Source organism: Alosa alosa, chromosome 14, assembly GCF_017589495.1.
Source record: "Alosa alosa isolate M-15738 ecotype Scorff River chromosome 14, AALO_Geno_1.1, whole genome shotgun sequence".
Lineage (NCBI taxonomy): Eukaryota > Metazoa > Chordata > Actinopteri > Clupeiformes > Clupeidae > Alosa > Alosa alosa.
In genome coordinates, this window is record NC_063202.1 from 10689149 (window position 1) to 10711876 (window position 22728).

The following is a 22728-nucleotide window of genomic DNA, read 5'->3' on the forward strand; positions in this document are numbered from 1 at the left end:
AAAAAGCAGATGGTGGGGCTGTGAAGCCCAGAGACAACACTGCTCTCCTCTCATCTCCTCTCCTCTGCTCGCTGAGTTAAGAGAAATGCAGTGCAAGGGAGAGCACTGCTGCCATAGTGCCAAATGCATCACTGACTACTACATCTGAGTGCTAATCTCTTCACTTTCTGACACAGAATATAGATGTTTACCTCTGAGCTTGGCCTGTAATTCTCTTTACTGAGTTGTATGACCTCCCCAGGTAGAGGAGACAGCCAACCTCCCCACCCCCACCCCACCCACGCCCCGCCCTGCTCTGGTCATACACTGGCCTACCTCATGGGGGCCAGAATGATGATTTTCAGCAGGTTGCCATGCAGCTCCGTGGCAGCGCGCAGTCCTGTCCACTCGACGGCCACCGAGGTGACCAGACAGAGGACGATACCCAGACAGCAGAGGACGCAGAACACCAGCAGGTAGGGTGAGTGAGTGAAGACGCAGGCCTGCAGGGGAAGACATCTCCGAGTCAGGAACATGATTAGACTATTGGTTTGTTGGTTTGTTTGTTTGTTTATTTGTTTGTTTGTTTACGTAAAGGAGAACACTTTCATCAACATCCAGTACAACAAAAGAAACATCTTCTAGATGGATGTGATGGGGGCAAATCAGACGAGAAGGTACATTTACAAAGGATTGTTTATTTGGCCTGGCTGTAAGACCCCACATCTCCTAAATGAACTCAATGTCACACAGCAGATGTATGTTTGAGAACACGTGTCCATGCATGAGTCACTGTACCCCTTTGAGGGCAAAGATCAGCACAGGTTTCCAGCAAATGAACAAAAGCCTCCACAAGCTAACATATTTATCACCGCTGTGCCTTTTAAGGCATGCTGGCATACTGACAAACACTCTCCTCTCCAAACCAGAGAGGATGTTTGCCAGGGTGATTAACACATGCAATTAAACTGTTGATCTCCATAAAACAGTGCATCTGTTTTTCAAACCTGTGTTTGAACACTGGGTTATACGCAGCTGCCAGCCCCATCAGGAATAACCTATGTATATATATCTGGACGTCTTATGATTTTTTTATCCATATCAAGACAAATTTCAAGACAAACATAAATAAACTGCATCATCAATTACATTGCGGCATTTTAGATTTATAACAGTGGTATAGATTTGATCTAGATGAACTGATGTATTTATAGAATAATGATTAAACGAAAATGTAAACATACACAAAAGATTATTTGCCAGCCGGCACAAAGCTAGCGCTGCTGGGACATGACCCTTTAGTGAGGGTACACTGGACACAGCATGTTCTGAGAGGGAGAAGAGAGTTACAAAAGAGGGAGAGAGAGAGAGAGAAAGAGAGAGAGAGAGAGAGAGAGAGAGAGAGAGAGAGAGAGAGAGGAACAGCTGTGCAACAGACCCAAAGGCCTGGGGGACATGGGCAAGCATACGGAGGGGTCCAGGGACACAACCAGGAGAGCTCTGGGTGCAGTGCAGTGCAGCTTGCCTAACTTCTAATAGGGCTTATTTTGGGCTCGCGTGTCGCCCTGCCATGGCCCTCCACTCCCACCCTGTATGGTTGATTCCTTTGGGACCAATGACCTGAGCTGGGTGGGACGGGGTGGGCAGAGAGGGGTCTGTCACTCTGTCATGCACCAACTGTGCTGTAGGCACTTTGTGGAGCTGAAGAGATGACTGTGTGAAATGTGAGGACAACTCGTGCCTCGCAAAGTTATTTACTACTCGCCGAGACCCCCCGTGCACCTGTTCCCACGTCCAGAGAGCCAGTCGGCCGGCTCGGCCCCAAACTCCCCAGTGGACCGTCCGACTCACTGTGCTGCGTGCTGCAACAAAATGTCAAGAGTGTCAGTTCCCAAGCGGACTCCGCAAAGTCACCTGCCTATAACGCACCTGCTCGGACGTGCAGTTGCCCTCGGCGGCGGCGAGCTTGGCCACGATGACACTGGACGTCCAGTGGGCCAGCCAGTAGTCGATGGCCACCATGAGCGAGTGCTTGGTGAGCTGCGAGACGACGAAGAGCAGCAGGAGCAGCAGGCCGGACGCCCGCAGGTACGCGCTGAACGAGCGCCACGGGATGGTCTCCCTGTGACGCAGCTCCGCCGCCAGGCTGTCCTCATCCGTCGTAGACTCTGCGGAGAATACCAGACCCCGTCACACGAGAGAACAGACACGACCACTGACACGTAATCACATCTCATCAACACAGCGCTCTGATACCTGCATGGCTATGCCAATCACTAGCATTGAAAGAGATATCAAGTTAATGACTAGAGCCCTGCCACTTCATGTAGTATAACCTTCTTGTACACACAACTGCACAGAATACAGAGAACTGTAATACTATTAGGGTAAATAACAATAACAACAGGCAAACAAATTATTCAGATAAAATGTACCCTCCATTACTTTCCCTTTCTCTACCTGCCTCAGCAGACCTGTGTGTCCTACATACTATAGGTGTTCTGCTCATCCCCCATCTACAGCTGAAGATGTTTAAAGGGGGCGTGAGAAGTGTGCTTGATACTGAATTACAGGTGCGTGCTGTTTGTTTGTGGTGAGAGTGAGGGACTAACAGCAGAGGGCTATTCTAGGTTGACCCTGGCTACAGCAGCATGCTTTAGATTCATTCTATATGCATTCAAAGGAGCTGAGTTCAAAGGATAGATGCAGGGAACAAAACACGACCTAGTTCTGTTTCCATACAAAGGGAGTTTTACAGCTTAAATGTAATACTATATTCTATAGGACAATGGATTTAATACTATATTCTATAGGACAATGGATTTAATACTATACTCTATAGGACAATGGATTTAATACTATACTCTATAGGACAATGGCATCGTGCATTTAAATGATTGATTTAGGAACCAGAGATGAAAGGCTGTGGATGGGATGTTTATCAGTTACTGTTTAAACGATAAAATGGATTTTGATGGTTCTTAAAAGTCTCTTTAGATGTAAATTTTATTACTGTATAACTCTACTTACTGTAATCCTCCAATGCACTCATTTCACTATATTATCAAACTGTACTAGCCAGTCTCTTACATTCTTAAATGAGTAATCACATACTATACTTAATAATTATACTATGCTTCGTAATATAGGATAGTGGAAGTAAAATTGAAGAAATCATGTAAGATGCAAATGTATTAAATTAGAATACTATTCAGACTTGGCAACATCTTGATTTCTCGATTGATTAGCATTGTTAAAATATAACTTGGCCAACCGGTTTGTTCACATTCTGCAACTGGCCTAGCTTATCTGTCTGAATTCATTGTGAGTCCCAAACGTTTTGGTACTGTTATCGTTTAAACGTTAAAACATTCACCCACTGAAAGAGGTTTAGAATATTTTAAGAGTACTGTAACATCCCTTAACTACTCTGACTACATGAGGATTTATCTAGTTGATGGACCATGAGAATTAAAATAAACAAGCCTCCATTTTCACAATCAGTTACGGGAACAGTGTTAAGTCTCTTCTCTAAATCTGGTGCTTTTGATGTTTTTTATGGTATTATTTAATGCAGCAGCAATTCTGCAGCATCACCACTAGGTTGGTGTACCAGCTTCTAACAGCAGTAACAGCATCTTAAGTAGACTTAGTCTGCCAAGACCAAGCATACTACCTTGTACTTACAAAAATAAAAATAACTAGTAGTAACTTAATAAAGTAACTTATTTTGAGTTTCCTATATGAACTGTTGGCACTAAATGTCTTTACTTTTTGAACATCCTTTAGTCTAAACTGTATCTTGACTGAATTGAATTAAATGCAGCCTATTTAATCTGTATCTAGACTAGAACTGTATCTAGTTCATAAGTTACCCTATATTTTAATATTAATGATTGTGAAAATGTCCCTCATCCAGTTGGATGCGTATGGGGGGAAATGCCATTTAAAAACCATGCCATTCATTCCAGACCTTTCTGAGCACTACTATCAACACGAGGTGCTGAAGCCATCCCATATGTCCACACATGGGAAGCACACAGAGACGTAGAAAACAACAACAACAACAACAACAACAACAACAACAACAACAGCAACAATAAAAAAAGTCAACATCAGGGTTCGGCAGAAATTACACAGAAAATACATCAACAGGCTAGCACTACAGCAAAAGCAGCCCCGAATAACCAAATGGGATTCGGGCTACGTGACTCAGTTTAGCAGTGCAGATTTGCTGGGCTTCAGTCATGCTGCTAATTAACCTCGGTCAACTGTAACCAATCTGACCGTGGCTGTACTATCTGCCAGGGCAGTGTCATAGGCTACTGAATTCATGCACTGGAGTCCATGTAAGTGGACTTGCTTTGAAGTTGCTTTCAATTTGCACTGCTAATGTGATTGCTCTATGTAATGACAGCCAATGCTATATGTAATGTACAATTACATATTATTTGTAAGATTTAGTTGCCTCTGGCAAAGATGGTGCACTATCAAAATAACAGCAAAGAAACCAACACCAAAAGCCAAAGATATCTAGTCCTTCAGATCATGATGAAGGTGGTCCCACCTTCATCGTCTTCCTCCTCGTCTCTGGTATGTATGTCTCTTGAGTACATGTTCCTCCGGAAGCTCTTCTTCCTCATCTCACTCGTACTCTCCTTTCCAGCCTCCTGTAACAAACAGAAAAGTTAAGAGTCCCCTGCTAATGCGGGTCCATTCGTCCTCCTGTAATAATGCCATTAATGTAACACAATAGTATACCATATTTGATTGAGTACTGATAGTACACAATCAGCTCATGGTGGCTGGAGAGAGTTGAAAAGGTTGGAGAGGGTGAAGATAGATAGATAGATAGATAGATAGATAGATAGATAGATACTTCCCCAAGGGGAAATTCAAGTCTGACTGTCTGTCAAGTCTGTCATGGCTCAGTATGTCATGGCTCAGTATGTCGTGGCTCAGTATGTCATGGCTCAGTACTGTATGTCGTGGCTCAGTATGGTGCATCGCGGCGCGTACCTCTCTGTACATGAGTGCCCTCCACTGCTCATACAGCTCTGGCTCTGAGTACTGGATATCTCTCAGTGTGCCTTGGGTCTGCACTGTTCCATCTCTCATTGCAATGATCTGTATTAAGGGACAATGGTTAACAGCCAAGGGCGAGGTATGCTTTGTGAAACTTTGGCAAAAAGACTATTACCACACAGAATATACAATGTAAAAATGCAGAGAAAAAAGTCTATTTTGAGCTTATGCTCGTATACTGCAGGTGTGTTCCTTTAATGATAACTGCATATGATCCAGAGCTCAACTTCCTCCAAAATATCTATTTATATTTTCATAATATATATTATATATTAATATAATATATTTTCATACCCAGTCAGCATGGGGTAGATAGTGGAGCTTGTGGGTGACTAGCACTACGGTCCTTTTCTCCCCCCTCAGCATCCTCAGGATGCCCTGCATCATCAGGTGGTCACTCAGGTGGATGTCCAGGGAGGAGAAAGGGTCATCCTGAGGACAACAGCAAACACCTGTAAAGGTATCCAGTCTCCTGTGCTACATATATTATTATCGGTGCCAACGGCCCATGCGTGGTTATACTGTAGTAAGATTTAGTGTAGAGTATTTAACGCTGTTATTTAATGACTAGAAAAGATGCATTGGTGGGGAAAATGTAAAACATAAGTGCACAGTCCCATCATCACCCACCAGGAACACCACGCTGGTCTGCTGGTACAGTGCCCGGGCCACGCTGATGCGTTGGCGCTGCCCGCCGGACAGAATGATGCCCTGGTGAGAGAGTAAATGCCCACGTTACCAGCAGGACCAACAGGACAGTGAGATCTCAGTGTGTGAAGGCAGTCAAATAAAAAGAAAACAAACAGGAAAAATAGTGGAGGACAGAGAGAGACGCAGAGACACAAAACATTACTTTGAGTTTAGCTGATATGACTGCGGTCTCCTGATGATGCTCTGCGGTGGCCACGGAGAGGTGGGGTGGGGGGTTCTGTGTGTGAATGTGTGGGTGGGGGGGCTGTGTGTGTGTGTGTGTGGAGGGTGCTGTTTGTGTGTGTGTGCGGGGTGGGGGTGCTGTGTGTGTGTGTGTGTGTGTGGGGGGGTGCTGTGTGTGTGTGTGTGTGTGTGTGGGGTGTGCTGTGTGTGTGTGTGTGTGTGGGTGTGGGGGGTGTGCTGTGTGTGTGTGTGTGGGGGGGGGTGACTGTGAGGTCAGCTGATGCACAAAGAGAGGTGGAGAGGAAGTGGAGGCTGCGTGTTGGGCTGTGCTGCATGAGAGACAGGGCTGGTGCTCGAGCAGGAAGTGCCTCAAGGGGCAGAGCTCCCCTTTCCCGAGTCCTCTGTGTGATTGTGAAGGGCCAGTGGAATGGAATAATGTGCCATCGGTCCGCACATGAAGGACACACACTCACACAGATCTGATCACAGTAACACAGCGAAGCCACAACTGGCTTTGGGATAGCTTCACTCATTTTGTCACATTCAAAATATGTACATTCCAGTTCTCTACAGTTAAGTATATGACTGCACGTACCCGCTCTCCAATCACTGTTTGGTCTCCTTGTGGTAGAGAGTCAAAGTCTGGCTGCAGCGAACACGCATCAACTACATCTCTGTACCTGGAGAAAGACATTCAAAACCCATGAAATCCAGACATCTATCAAATAGTTAAAATATGGAAGTGCTTATCTTCCCTCTCCACAGGAAAGGGAGTTTGCCAAAGCTCCTGACCTCTATGTAAGGATTTGTCATGCTTGATGATTCCTTAAAGGAGACACAATCAAGTCACAAGCCCAGGCCAATGTGGCAGGGCCTTCCTCTTTGCTCCGAGACTTGAACTACAGTAATTGCTCGGCGAGGACCGTTAGAGTGGGGTGAAATCTGTGCGGTTACGTAACGGCCCTGCAGATCCGCCGCACCGGCCCGCACTCATTTAGCCCTTTAATGCATTCTCAAAGACAGGCCATTAGCCATGGGCCAGACAGGACCTCAAATGGACTCAGGATTTTAGGAGAGATGTTTTTTTATGTTTTTTTTCTCTCAGATGTACACACCTTCCTAGCCTCAAGCTACATACTGTATACTGTAAAAACACAAAGAGAGAGAGAGACAGAGAGAAAGAGAGAGAGAGAGAGAGAGAGAGAGAGAGAGAGAGAGAGAGAGAGAAAATAGAGAGTGATAGAGACTGGGAGCAAGTCAGGCTACAAGCCAGACACTGGATACATTCAAGAAGAGAAACATGTCCTTGATAAATGTGGAATTCTTCAACTATGTGTATTTGTAAACAATGACTATGTGTGTGTCCTGGGTCACATGTTGTAAAATTCTCTGATTAGAGGACAATAGCTCCATGCTATGATCTCCATATCTGTGTGTATGAGCATTGAGACACAGCCTGGGGTTGGTGATGCCTTTACCTTGTCTGGTTAGGGGCCGTTTCAAACAGAATGTTCTCCTCCACCGTGGTGTTGAGCAGCCAGGGTCTCTGAGAAGCAAAGGCCACCGGGCCTCTCTTCCTGTGACGCACACACAGACCCACAGTGTTACACATGCTATATGGAGAGTTTAGGAACTCACATAAGAAGTCCCTTGACCCCCCAGCCTGACATTACTGTATTATCTATAAACATTATGAGGTGAGCAGACAGTACTTTGGTGGTTTCCCCCCTGCTGTATGGTTTTCAGGGCTGAAAAGAGAAAAACAATGGTATTTATTTTTTAAAACTTGTTCTCATATGCTTTAGGTATAAACTATAATATTATGCATATTTAAATGCGTATAGTTCCTGTTATTTAAATGCGTATAGTTCCTGTAAACGTGTTTAGAAATGCCTTGTATCGTTTAGAAAACTATTCCTGAAAGACTAGTACACTGTGTGGTACTGAATTGTGGAGTTAGACCATTAAACAGAACATCATCATTTCCAGTGTTCCATCTCTTTGATTGGTCCTTAAAGAGATATTCGTGATGTAATAGGTTACAATCAACTTGTCAATGTTTTTATTCATGCAGATTTTTCTGAATGACAAAGGACACCCTTTTGTGCGATGTGACAAACTCAAAACACATTTATTTTTGGCTTACAGGGACTAAGCATAAACATATCCTTGGAGAAAGTATTAGAACAGTGGACAGTGTGATTTTGTTTACTGCTTATGTGTTACATCACAAACACAAACCTCTCCTCGCTGTCCTCCTGTTTGCGTTGACTGGAAAGGCAACAACAGGGACACCAGATTAAAACCATTATTGTTGTTTTGCAAGCCAGATTACATAGCAGAGATTTTCACAACCGGACAGCTCTTCATAGCCAACATTCACTGTCAATACAGACTATAGTAGCAGACACTACTTTAATTAAAACATATCCAACCAGATTCCAGCATATGGACTAAGCCTAGTTCTAGATTAAAAGCTTTATTATGACCGCCGCTACAGCCGGGCCGGCGGTCATATAGGTTTAGATTTTTTTTTTTTTTTTTTTTTTTTTCGCATGCCCAAATTTCCGTCAATGATTCCCGGACACTGAAAGACCGGGTACACGAAACTTGGTGGACATGTAACCCCACATGGATAGCATGGAACCATCGTTTTCGTTTTGATCTGTAGCCCCTCCGCTGAATTGGACCCCCGAAGGAGGGTAGGGCAGACACAGTTTTCTGTGAATATCTCGAAAACCGTAGGGTTTAGGAGGACCATTTTTTTTTTTTTGTATGTTGATCTCAAGGGGCCATGTCAACCCATTCCATAACCACTCATTTCATGTATAGCGCCACCTAGTTAAACACAAAAAGTAAAAATGAGGTGGTGTAATTGAAGGTATCTGTGACCTAACATAGTCAAAACTGCACAAAATTGGAAGTGTAGGATCATTATGACACCCTATGTATGCACGCCAAGTTTTGTGGAATTCCGTTCATGGGGGCCACACAATAAATTAATTTATGTTACTATACACCAACTGGCCTGTAGGTGGCCGGACACAGTTTTCTGTGAATATCTCGAGAACCGTAGGGCCTAGGAGGTCCACCTTTTTTTTTGTATGTTGGTCTTAAGGGGCATGTCAACCCATCCCATTACCACTTATTTCATGTATAGCGCCACCTAGTTAAAAATTAAAAAGCAAAAAATGAGGTGTTTTCATCTCAATATCTCTGGCTGACAAGGTCAAAACTGCACGAAATTAAAAGAGTAGGATCATTATGACACCCTCTGAATGCATGCCAAGTTTTGTGTACTTTCGTTCATGGGGGCCTTACAATAAAATAATTTATGTGTACATTTAGTGACGCATACACCAACAAGGATTCCCGGACACTGAAAGACCGGGTACACAAAACTTGGTGAGCATGTACCCCACATGGATAGCATGGAACCGCCATTTTTCGCTTTCATCTGCAGCCCCCGCTGGACTGGACCCCCAAAGGAGGGTAGGGCAGACACAGTTCTCTGTGAATCTTTTATGGTATGTTGGTCTCAAGGGCCCACATCAACCTGGCTCATAATCACTCATTTGTGATTTGCCCCCGGTAAAAAATGAAAATCAGTAGGATTAAAAGAAAGCCAAAATAAATATTCATCATCATCATCATGGCTGCATTTTCAGTATTGGCGAAAGTAGTCGCTTGTCCACTAGATGGCGATCGCTGCAGTGAGACGTAATTTTGTTGGAAGTTAAAAGTGGGTTGGAAAAACAATGGACGCCTCATACAAGGACTGTAATTTACCGCAGCTTAACATCTAATAAGGATAGGACGATGTTCACATGAAGTGTAATTCCCATTTCTTCTTGAAGCCGAAATAAATCTAAGGATGTTTCTCGGACATGCTTGGTTTTACTGCAGGTAATGCTAATCTTGTAATATCAATAAGGACCTAGGTAATCTTACCTTTAGCGTTGGTTGAGTGATGGAGGCATTTGATTGATTGCATTTGTAGAAAACTATAAATGCGGTTATACCAAGCAAATTGATAGCAGCACTGTTTGTATCTTTCGACTGTCATTTATTGCACGTGCTACAAAAATCATTCTGTGCAATGGAAGATTTACCAACGCTACAATCGGGTCTGATACAGTTTTGCCTATACATGCGTGAGACTGAGACGCCTGTTTATTTTGTTTTTAAGTGCGTGCAGGGTGTGAGAGGGGAATCGATGTGCTTTGATTACAGCTTGGTAGTTGTAGTCTGTGAAATTAAAAAGCACGCAGTGTGAAGTATCCAAACAATGACACCTTCATTTCGTTATGGCTGCTTTAGCAAAACACCTTAAGCTACTGTGTAGTGGGTCCCATTTAGAAGTGGCTACTTCATTCAAGCTTTCCTTGACTCATGGAGCTGCGTGAATGTTATTACAACTTTTCGCCACGATATGACAGTTTAAGTCCGCTTGATACTGTAAGGCGTAAGCCATTGGTTTCCAAAGGAGATTTTATTTGTGTCGCTAGCATAGCCTATTGACAATTTATGTTGTCAATAGGCCTACCTTATAATCCTACCTGTAGCTTAGGGAAGCTAACAACTTTCTATTAGGATCTAGTTTGTTAGTTACCGCTTTTGTCATAACTCCCTGATGCATTTTTGCATTTAGAATAGCCAGAGCGTGTATATCTCAATCGAAAAATTAAACAATATCGGTGCCTATGGACTAGGCTGGGTGAACCCAGCCTGATCTGCCCGCTATTTATTTTTTTGATTTCTTAAAAGATTGAGCTTGGTCTGATGAAAGCCAGACTAGCCATGGACCTCAGTTAAACAATGCAAGGGAACATGAATCAGCCTATATTTGCATTCTAACAATAACGGACAAAAGCTTTTTCAACTTTGGCCCGTTAAAATGTGTATGAACAGTCTAGCGACGATTTCATCAAGGCCCATTTGGACATGTCAGTTATTTGCACCACTGGTTAGATGTAAAACAGCATTTCGCTTCAGACTAGGCTACTGTTACTTAATTTGTGCATTAACAATAACGTTTCAGACTACTGTTACTTAATTTGTGCATTGACAATAAAGTATTACATGAACTAAAGATGACTAAAATCTTATGTAGAAGAAGAAACATTCACAAAAAATCCATCCATCCAAAAATGACCTTTGTTTTTGATAGCTGTTGAAAACGGCATGGAACTGACAGAGATGTTTTTGTTTATAAATACATAAAAAAAAATAAAATAAATAACATTATGCTGATACCTTTTGCTTTTCCCAAATACAATGTAGCCTACAGGTGTAAGTGACCTTTCATCAATCCAGTTGCAATGGATGAACTGTGATGAACTGCCCTACTTGTGATTGTTTAGAGATTTTAAAGGTTTTATAACAATTCTACATCTTCTTTGGCTATTCTACAATCTATTCACCTTTTCAGCACCAGTAGGGTACTTTCTGTGCAGCCGCACACACACACTCAGGCATGCCAAACAAGCATACACAAAAGTTTCAAGAGTGGGGGATGGAGTAAAATATGGAGACAAATTGAAGTGTGATTTATTTTCGCGGAACGGATGTACAGGACTGAGCGGCGGTCATATTTTGTACCGCTATGCGGTACATCTAGTTTCAATAGAGATTTTCATTGAAGTCTAGGACTAGGCTAATTCTTGTATGTTAAACTGGCCCATGATATGCTGTAGAACTGGTTTACATTCAATAATTTTAATTTAATTCCAAAAAAACCCTGCGGGCATATAACGTCTTCTTCTTTCGCCCACTCACCTGTTCCACGAGACACTACCTGAGATCATCTGCATCTCTCCCAGAGCGGCCAGTAGCAGAGAGGACTTCCCACAGCCGACCTGCCCCACCACCATCGTCAACTGACCTGAGAGAGAAAGAGAGAGAGAGAGAGAGACAACACACACACACACACACACACACACACACACACACACACACACACACACAGTCAGTCAGACTTAGAGAACTCTGAATACAAACTAAAATGTCAACAGAGTCATTGCTGTGATAGATAACGGGAGCTCTCCTCACCAAATGGAACCCTGATGTCAATGTTGGACAAGGTGGGGGTCCCCTGTGTCCAGGTGAAATAGCCATTTATGATCTATAAAGACAAAACAGAGAATCATGCTGATTGAGTATTAATGTATGGAAACAGGAAAAGGAAGGTGATATGTGTTTTCTCCATAACACCTCATTTGAAGATAGGACACATTACTTTCAGAAAGAAAAGGTATACTGTGGGTGGGGTTTGCAAATAGTAGAAAAATGGAAAGCTGTTCTCTGAGAACACTTTACTGCTGCCTACAGGTTCACCTCCCAGACGGCTTCTTAAAAAACGTATTCATTACATGACGTCTTAGAATGTCTCTGAGACTGCTGCCTTACAGACGCTAGCCCACTTAACCCCCTTCTTCCTGTTGTAAAAATAGTGACCAACTGAAATGAATGATACCCGCAGGGGTCCTCAGTAATGCCTTATTGAAATGAGACACCTAAACGTTTTTGACCAAGGACCTTTGCACTGTATAAGAGGTGTCTAAGTAATGCCTGACTAAAGTGATACTCCTGGGAGTGTTTGGCAGCTTTGCACTGGCTGAGAATTCCAAGCCCTCTCATGCTATGTTACACGGCTGCCATCATGCAGCAGTATTCTCAGAGAAAAAAATGATCCAGATGCACTTTGAATCATCCTAATCTCTCCCCCGTGTGGACTAAGTGGTGAATCCCACTTGATCATCAGTTGAACTTTTTATATTGTTTTTTTTTTTCACTGCCCATTGAGCAACATACAAAATCTCTGCCAGAGTAACCATTCAGGAGCGGTACTGCCCACTTTACCTTAATGCAGACATTGTTATCGTGGTCAACAGGCGCCTCTTCCTCTGGACTCTTCTTGGCCGGGGCGTTGTTCTGATCTTTCTTTGCGTTGCGCTTGCGGTTCAGCAGGTTTTTGGCCTGGAGCTGACACAGGTACTGAGGAAGAGGGAGTCGTGTCAGATGAACAGAGAACCCAACGATCACTCTCATTACAAAACGAGCAGAGGATGAGAAGAGAGCTAGGTGCTGTGTACTCACTACTGACTTGATGTTGTTTTGGTTACTGGTAGTGGATTTGGTTGGAGTGGTGGGTTTTGGCTCTGGCTCTGTTTCGATCTCTTCACCACAGAAGAATTCACTGAGTTTCTGAACACTGAGAAAGACAGGAAAGCTGAGACTCATCCCCACACTGGATGGCAGTCACGAGAGAATGTTTGAATTATGTTCCAGAATTATGTTCATGTCCAGATGAAGAGTCTTGGTAAGTTAAGAAGTGATCATCACTGCATGACACGTTATGTCAGAGTGAAAATTTATGGTGTTGCTAGACACCAGAAATAACCCCTAAACCCAACCTAATTCCTGTCAACGGGTCAGAGCTTCATAATACATTAAATCACTGTACAGTGGACTTGTACTTGTATCTGAAAAAGCCTTTTCACAGCGAAATTATCATAACATTTTTAATCAACATAACATAAAGGACCAAACATTGATTTGATTGAATTGATCTGAGATGTGACATACTCAATATTTTTTCCAGATTATTGCTTTTTTAACTTTATGGTTGCTTGGAAATATGAAAACCACATGGTAGTGGTGTTCGTGCCAAATGAGGGCAGCTGCTTCACTCACACACACACACACACACACACACACACACACACACACACAGACACACCAGTGTGTCTGTTTGATTAGTATTTTTATCCCAAATGAGAATAAACAAGAGCAGTTTAATTTCATTGCCCTTTGACATCTTAGGTTAATTACCCCCTTTTCGGTGATCAAAAACATCTCAAGTAAGACAGCTGACTACCTGACCAGGGCTTTAACAGTAGAGCTCAAGTAAGACAGCTGACTACCTGACCAGGGCTTTGACTGTAGAGCGCAAGACACTGGACAGCAGGAAGAGGGGTGTGACCAGGATGTGGAAGAGGGACAGGGAGGCAAACGCCACGTCAGGAGACAGCTCGCTGTTGGCCGAGATGTAGACATGGACCAAAAATGTCTTCAGGAGAGAAGAGCGATATTGGATATTTATTGGTAAAGAAGGACACTAAATAAAATCATTACATACATTATACTGTATGAATTATTATGCATATTAGTTCATATAGACTGTGTGTTTCTCCTTACTGTGAGAACTGCAACAATTGGAATAGCTGCATTCAGGAAAACTGAAAAAAAAGGTAATGTTGAAAATGTATATTTTAACATACATCATCTGCGGGAGGAGTTCCATTGTGCAATAATATAGCTGTAGAAAGAAGCGTATATTTGTCAGATGCTTAAAGAGATAGCCATGCAGGCCTCCTGGGGACTTGGTGAAGCAGAGACGGGATAAGAGGTCTGAGAAGCGGACGTCTGGCCTGGAGTAATTAATTAACATGAGGCTTACTGGACACCGAGGTGTAGAGGGCGAAGTGCCTGAGGCTGGTCAGCTCCTTGGCGCGCATCTCCTCGATGCCCTTCCTGAAGATGTGCTCCCACGCGTACAGCTTCAGCAGCTTGATGCCTCGGAGCAGCTCATTGGTCCTCTTCAGGCGCTCGCTGGTGTGCTCCTGACAGAGCCAAGACATGCGCTTTAGTCTGCTCTCATTTTACAGTCTTTTAAAAAAGTTACTTGCATTCGTTTACACTATTCTGTCATACAGAGCTGGGGATCTACCCTCAAACAAACATAAAAAATATTCTGCAACTCCCCAGAGAGGTCATGTCCAAGCACATTTCCAAACACATTTACTGATATATAATATATTAGTTCAGAGTCCAATTCACATTTGCATGCATATGCATAAGCTATGCCCGAGAAGTGCTACATTGTATGTGTAAACAACATGTCCAGGGTGCATATGCATGAGTGTCCTAGACTCAGAGGTGAAAAAACTCTGTCAGAAAGTACAGGTCATTTTTGTTCCAATCATTCTCTAAACCAGCTTATTCTAACGAGTTAACCACTCTACTCACAAAGGTGCTCTTCTGTGCCCGAGAGAGCTGGGTGGCCAGCAGATACTGCACAGGGGCCAGTAGCATGATGACCGTGGCCCCTATCAGCGCACTGACCCCCAGGAGGTAGTACAGCATGAACACGCCGATGACCACCTGCAATGTGGAGGAGATGTCAAACACCGCTTAAACACTCATCTACAATCCAGCATTCATCTACAATTCAGCACTCATCTACAAACTCATCTACAATTCAGCAATCATCTACAATCCAGCACTCATCTACAATCCAGCATTAATCTACAATTCAGCATTCATCTACAATTCAGCACTCATCTACAATCCAGCACTCATCTACAATTCAGCATTCATCTACAATTCAGCACTCATCTACAATCCAGCACTCATCTACAATTCAGCATTCATCTACAATTCAGCATTCATCTACAATTCAGCATTCATCTACAATCAGCATTCATCTACAATTCAGCACTCATCCTTTATGTCTTTCATCATATGTGAGAAGCAACAGAGGGGGAGGGGTGCTGTTGGTTTGTTGTGATGAACATAATTAATTTAAACAGACTCAGTCCCTGCCTCAGTCGTTGCAAGCGCGTCTTGATTTATTAATAACCCACTATGTGGATACTGTTTTTAGAATTGATTTAGATTAAGTGTTATTTAGTATACCGGTAATTTGTATTTTAGTATATTTAGTATATTCTTTATCTTCTACTGTCCTTATTGCTTAGTTGTGTTTTTTATAGGGCTGTCAAAATAACTGATTAATTTCAATTAATTAATTTGAGAAAAAATAACTGATTAAAAAAAATAGTGCAGATTAATCGATTCTGTATGACCTTTGACCCCGAGTTCTAGTCAGTAAAAATTAGACTGTAAAATGAAGGAGAGAAGAAAACGTGATGCCTGGATCATTGATTGGAACATTTACTTTTAAAAAACGGCCTGATGGTGTTGATAAAAATAAAGTGTTGAAAATAAAGTCCTCTGTAATGTCTGACATTGAGGGGAGTGTTAATTTATTTTTACTGTGTCCCCTAGGTCATATCTGTGGCCTGATATGCCTTGTATGTGAAAAAAAAACTTCTTCCCGAAGCACTTTTGAATTTATTTCCTCAGCGTATTAGGTCATATCATAGATTATTATGACAATTATTTGAAGAGTGAAAATAATAATAAAAGAGTTTTTGAAGTTAATGTCACAAATGCTGATTATTCAATGATTCATTTGAATTTAAATATTTAAAATACTTTCACAGCAAAAATTATATATGCGATTAATTTAGATTAATTAATCACAGAGTATGTAATTAATTAGATTATTATTTTAATCGATTGACAGCCCTAGTTTTTTATATTACATACTTTTAATTACTTTTTTCTGCTGTAAGTGAATGTGTAATTTAAAGCATTTAAAAGAATTCCTATACTGTAAATATGTATTACAGTTGTATTATATTTAACAGACATTCTTATCCAAACATGTGAGAAACGGGACAGTACAAAAGTCCAGCAGTATGGGAGCTCCTGGGAATCAGATGTGTGTAAAAGCATCCACTAATGTTACAGCACTATAATGTGGTGTAATCAGAATGGCTGATATCTTACTTGAACTGGCATGGCACACAGATTGGGGCAGAGGAAGAAGAACCACATTAGCTGGTTGGAGTCTATAGCAACCAAGTTACTGATCTGTCCCAAAGTCATGTCTCCCATTGACAAGTTGGACGTGCAGAGACGCATAATCTTGGTGTAGATTTTTGCCTGTAGAGGGGGGAGCAATAGTCAGTTATAGAAATGTAGAAATAAAGCACCAGCACACAGATATAAGCTATTTCAAATTTATTTCTATTTATTTTGATTATGTTAAGAACACAGTATAGCAAATGGTTAGATTAGGGTTCCCAATATATAGGGAAATACCTGCATGGCTCCTCTAAGTTTAATTCCTGTTTCTATAGCGACATAGTAGGACGCCTGTAGGAAGGTTCTCTGCAGAATCAGGGCCAGGAACAGCAGGACAGCCAAGACGTACGCATTGGCCAGAAACGCCTGGGAGGAGATGAAGTGGACGCCCAGCAGTTTGACCTTTGACACAGGCAACAGAAGAGAAGAGCTGAACACGGGCAAACCCTCACATTCTGCTGTCAACAATCAACATGCACAGCTGTTATATCAGTCCTGTATCTAGAAACATCTGCCCTTTCAACACAGTGTTTCATCCTCCCCCATAGTGTTTCAACACTCTGTGATGTTTGCCATGAATGTCCTGATGCTTATCGCCTGATGGACACAGTGGAGTCCCATATGTTGGCTGCATGCTCAAGCACCCTCGCTCTCTCACTCTGTCACTTCTGGTTGCTTCTGGATGATCAGGCTGCGAGAATCTACTGTGGCACAATCCGCCTCAACGCGTCACGTGATGACTCTTACTCTTATGAATCAGACGTTTACATTTGTCCGCATTGTTCAGTCACAGCCCCCACGCCTGTAGAGTGTGATGTGGTGGAGTCGCCTGTAGAGTGTGATGTGGTGGAGTCGCCTGTAGAGTGTGATGTGGTGGAGTCGCCTGTAGAGTGTGATGTGATGGAGTCGCCTGTAGAGTGTGATGTGGTGGAGTCGGCGCTTACGCCCCACGCCTGTAGAGTGTGATGTGATGGAGTCGGCACTTACGCCCCGCGCCTGTAGAGTGTGATGTGGTGGAGTCGGCTGTAGAGTGTGATGTGGTGGAGTCGGCGCTTACGGGATGCGGGATGGTGTGGTTCTCTCGGCTTATGTGGTGGACGATGCCCGAGATGCACAGGGGCCCGGCGAAGCCCAGCAGGTCGGCCATGAAGCGGAAGGTGATGCTGAGGAGCAGGGACTTCCCAAAAGCCAGCTGCATGGCCCTCCAGATCCACTGGGGCCCGCGGGGCAGAGGAGCGCCCTCTTTCTGTGTGGAGGAGAAAAGACTGGCTGTCACATTCTCCTTTCTCTTCGTTCCTTCCTTGGGTACCCCATGTTTGTCCTGCATTTTATAAGGGTCACATGTATTTACTTTGTCTGCCATGTGTTCCTATGTTTATTCAGCCAATTGCCCTAGTTCCTCTCGGAGGCTCTGTTCATGCCCCTCTATTTATTGCCTGGTGTGTCTCATTTCCTTACCACCTCTTTCTTGTGATCTTGTTAAGCCCTGTACATTTCATCCCGGGGTTTTGTGCAGTTCTTGTTAGTTAGATTTGTCCTTTAGAATTTGTCTTTATTCTACCTGCGAATCTTCATGCTGATTTGCTGATCTTATCCTATCCCTTATGTTCTCAATAAGTCAAGATTTCTCAGAGTATTTCTGAGCTTCGTATGTTGAGTGTTGTGCATTTGGGACCAAACTAAAGCGTCACACAGAGACAGTAAACCAAGCAGAATGGTGTAAAAGATGAAAGTCACCAGAGTGAGAGAAAGCGTAAGACAGAGAGTATTACAAGCTTTAGCTTTGGTTCTGGTGCAGCTGGTGGTCACCACCAGATTAATCACAGTGAGGCGAGGGTGAAGCTCTCTGGCTGATCAGTGTAATGTGTGTGTGTGTGTGTGTGTGTGTGTGTGTGTGTGTGTGTGTGTGTGTGTGTGTGTGTGTGTGTTTTATGTGTGAGTGTGTTCTAAGAATCAAATTAGTCCCTCATCATTTAGGTTTTTCAGCACACAAAACAGCGTAACACAACGGTGCACAACACAACTTGCACTGCACTTCTTCCTACTGCATCTCCTCACACAATGGTAACAACTTAACAACTTCAACCCAAGTATACTGTGTATGGGAAATAATGAATAACTCTACTCAACAACATGTTTCCTTATCATATAATTATCCACTGGCTTTTTAATTGTGCATTCAAAGCAATACACAGCTATTAATAAAATGTCTCAATGCATAACGTTTTGGGGAGATAGGGTGATCAGTTAGAGAGTGTAAAAGCTTGAATGGACTGAATGTGTAAATTCCCACTTTGAGGCATGCAATCTGACACACTCAGCTTGTACAACGTGCTTAGCAGCAGAACTGCGTCTGCCTTTGCGCCTTGATTGAATACCGTAGTAAGAGTTTAAAATCCCTGGTGACATCTCTGAGAGATGGGATCCCCTAAGAGATCACAGTTAGACAGGGTGAGTAAATGGCATAGCACTTTCAGGCTATTTTTAGTTAATACTATTCACGTGGATCCAACAATAAGATGATGATGATGATGATGATAGCAACAGGACAATAGAGGATATAAACTGCTTGAAACAAATGCTGCACTGCTGTTGCTGCCTAGTCAACAAATTTACATACAGTAAGTAGTGTAAAATACCGCCCACTTTTAAACACCCTAAGGTGCCAAATTTGTTTGAATGTTAATTGTAGCCTCAAGTCAAAGGCTGTTGAACAACTGCAGGTACCAGTCAATCCTAATACCAGTCAATCCTGATACCAGTCAATCCTAATACCAGTCAATCCTAATACCTTCTGAGCTTCGATGGCCTTGCGTAGCCGCTGGTAGTTGGTGATGGCCCGCATGGCGATGGGCAGTTTCCCCAGAATCTTCAGGTCGATGGGCCGCTTGTGTGCTGACGTGATGAACTTGTTCATCCACCAGTAGGTGCTCTTGGACAGCAGGTTTACAAATGGCTGCAAGTAGCGGACACCAAGGTCCTGCAGGTCATCTGGGGGCTTCGCCTCCGGGGGCTGGGTGAAACACAGATACCGCTGGAGGAGAAAAAAGCACACACACATACACACACACATATACATACAAGGACATGCATTAGAAGATGAATTTACCATGCTGTCGACTGTCGAGGGTGAGCAGTAGCATATTAGAGTCTTTTATCTCATTGAGTAGAGGAGCATGAGGTTAAGTGTGTGGGGTATTTCAACAAGGCCAAACTGACAACTATCCAGGCATGGTCGTGGATTACACGGTCCATACAAGATCTCCTTGTGAAACAGAATATTCTGACCTGAGTGTAGACTTTATTATCATTATTTTTATTATTATTATTATTATTATTATTATTATTTCTTATTTATCTTTTTTTTTTCTGGGGAATGCTTTATACTTCTTAGCTAATGTTGACAATGTGACTGCTATCTTTAATCTCCTTCACTATCTCTTTTTTGTCTCTCAGAGCTATGTATTGAGTGTCGTACTGTAGCTATTCAGAACAGGGGCTTGATAACCAGGCTCTGCTCTGCCATTGACTATGCATCACTGATTTACATGGAAATTCCCATTTACATCTGCCTCCTTCCTCCTGCAAGGGTTTGTCTCTGCATTTCTCTACAGTAGGATGTGATTTATGTGCCTTTATTAAAAAAGCTTGTATCATAATGCCTAACACACACACACACACACACGCGCACACACACACACACACACACACACACACACACACTACTCATTGTAAATATTTCAGTAGTCTGATGATGAAAATTGTTTTCCTAGACGGTCTATCTGCCTGCTGCTCTCAATTTCTCCCCCTTGCAAGGCTGCTGTGTGGTGGGGTGGGGGCAGATGACTGCGGGTGGTGGGGTGAGGGCGGATGACTGCGGGTGGTGTCCTCAGCAGATGGGCGATGCACCCTGGCTCACTGCGCCAGTACAATGAGTGACAGAAGCCGTGTAGAGCCACAGGCCCCATCATCACGGCGGTGCGCTCCCCCGGCTAAACAGCTTTGTGCAGCAGCAGGGATTTGCACTGGCCGGGGACAACAGCTGTAACGTTGCAAACGGTAGTCCGCAGCTTGGCAAACGCACACCGAGTTCACCCGTCTCCTGACTTAGCTCGGAGGCATGGCCATGCCGCTACAGCACTTTAATCCCTTGTGTGTGGTTGCGTAACACGTGATCAGAGGCTGTTGCTGTCTTCCTTTCCTTTCGATTATTATTCAGGGGTGTATTATCTAAGCTGGGTACTTTGCATAAGTAGCCGGAACCACCAACAAAGGCTGTACACAAATTATATATACTGTATACTATATACTATACTAGAGTCTGATGATTTAATTCCCAGAGGTATGGATTTTCAGAATACCTGTAAAGGGTATACTTCCATGTTTATATTTACTACTAGGCAGTAGGCCAAAACACATTAACAAATGTATACAGACTTAAACACACAGGCACACTCAGGCACACACACTCAGAGAGAGAGAGAGATGGAGAGAGAGAGAGAGAGAGAGAGAGAGAGAGAGAGAGAGACAGACTCACATGTACACACACACGCAAACACATGTACCCAACACTCTCTGCTAACTGACCCACAGCCAACCACCCACTTCCCAGCTGCCCCTGCGCCCTGTGCCTTGTGCCCTGTACCCGTTCCCACGGCCCTGTGCTGGCGCACGCTCACCCTGCCCAGGACCACGTTGACCTCCACGGCCAGCAGCAGCCCGTAGATGAGCGCCAGCAGCCCGGTGATGCAGAAGCGCAGCTGCCCCAGGCCGATGCCATGCCCGTCGTACTTAGCGAACTTGATGGTCTTAGTGACGAACGCCAGCATCCAGTACATGAGCAAGGCTTAGGGAGGCAAGCACACACACACACACACACACACACACACACACACACACACACACACACACACACACACACACACACACACACACACACACACACACACACACAAGCAAACAGCAGCAGTCACAGAGAGCCACCAAGCAGGGGATGCAAGAACATCTGTTAGAGCTCTTTCTCTCTCTCACAAAATAAATTAGAGTTTTAGGAGAACAGGAGATTTCCCTTTATTGTGGAAAAGCCTAAAAATCTGTCTATACACAATGGCCGCTGTTTGACCTCTTCAATGTTTGTTTGTTAAAACGATAAGCAGCTGCATGGGGATGTCCGACTCCTAATGCAGCTCTGTCCCTTGAAACCTCTTTCTCCCAGAACCATATGAGCATGCCATGTTGCCAGCCAAACTGCGTCAGTGCTACAGCAATGCATTAGTGCATAAGTGCAAAATGAATCATCTAATATGTTAGACTGCATGCTGATTCCATGCTGATTGCATTGGTGATGTGCAATGCTGTATTTTAAATAAATGCTTTAAAAAAAAAAAGAAAATCACAAAAAAGTGGCTACAGATGTCACATACTTCTATGCATTTTGCATTTGGTTAATGTTTAGTGTCCATGCCAAGCATACTGTACCGAAGAGGAGTTTGGGGAAGTTGGATGTCTCAATGTTGTGATAGTAGATGATGGATGTGATGGCTGCTAGTAAGGCCAGTCCTGGCGTCATGTACAGATGCAGGTGACGAGACTGACTGAACCTGCAGAATCAACACAAATCAGCACCACCACCAATCAGACTCATGTACATAGTATAGCATATATACCTAATGACAAAGTGGAGATCACATGATAGCAGTCAACGTTCAAATAGATCATTTGTTCTGTTGACAATAGACCTGAATATATTTCAGAGCATCAGGGGCTTGACAGCAAACCCATTGCACTGCAAACCATTGTGTGTTTACTCTAAGCCTTTGTCATAATCCCCTTTAGGGCTGACAAACTATGTACTGTACTGTATGTGTGTGTGTGTACATGCCTGGCTGCCTGCCTGCATGTGTGTGTGTGTGTGTGTGTGTGTGTGTGTGTGTGTGAGTATGCATATGTGTGTGTGTGCGTGTACTGTATCAGTGTGTGTTTAGTGTGTTTAGTGTGTGTGTGTATGTGCGTACCTGAATGCATGTGAGTGTACATGCCTGCATGGGTTTGTGTGTGTGTGTGTGTGTGTGTGTG

At 43.4% G+C, this 22728-nt stretch overlaps 1 protein-coding gene across 1 annotated transcript in view; it reads right to left on the reverse strand.

The window, feature by feature from the left end:
- The window catches only part of LOC125306784 (ATP-binding cassette sub-family C member 8-like), a 37696-nt gene that overhangs the window by 9610 nt on the left and 5358 nt on the right, over positions 1–22728 (reverse strand). The window contains exons 4-27 of the mRNA XM_048262321.1: positions 22132–22253; positions 21333–21499; positions 19445–19687; positions 17711–17899; positions 16891–17055; positions 16576–16731; positions 14968–15102; positions 14399–14561; positions 14137–14177; positions 13863–14008; positions 13036–13150; positions 12799–12933; positions 11989–12061; positions 11716–11821; positions 8179–8208; positions 7650–7685; positions 7416–7514; positions 6533–6617; positions 5695–5775; positions 5359–5496; positions 4999–5106; positions 4547–4649; positions 1909–2147; positions 316–482 (exon numbers count right to left, since the gene is read on the reverse strand). Coding sequence (XP_048118278.1) covers positions 316–482; positions 1909–2147; positions 4547–4649; positions 4999–5106; positions 5359–5496; positions 5695–5775; positions 6533–6617; positions 7416–7514; positions 7650–7685; positions 8179–8208; positions 11716–11821; positions 11989–12061; positions 12799–12933; positions 13036–13150; positions 13863–14008; positions 14137–14177; positions 14399–14561; positions 14968–15102; positions 16576–16731; positions 16891–17055; positions 17711–17899; positions 19445–19687; positions 21333–21499; positions 22132–22253 — 3042 coding nt within the window. The remainder of the gene's footprint in view (positions 1–315; positions 483–1908; positions 2148–4546; positions 4650–4998; positions 5107–5358; positions 5497–5694; positions 5776–6532; positions 6618–7415; positions 7515–7649; positions 7686–8178; positions 8209–11715; positions 11822–11988; positions 12062–12798; positions 12934–13035; positions 13151–13862; positions 14009–14136; positions 14178–14398; positions 14562–14967; positions 15103–16575; positions 16732–16890; positions 17056–17710; positions 17900–19444; positions 19688–21332; positions 21500–22131; positions 22254–22728) is intronic.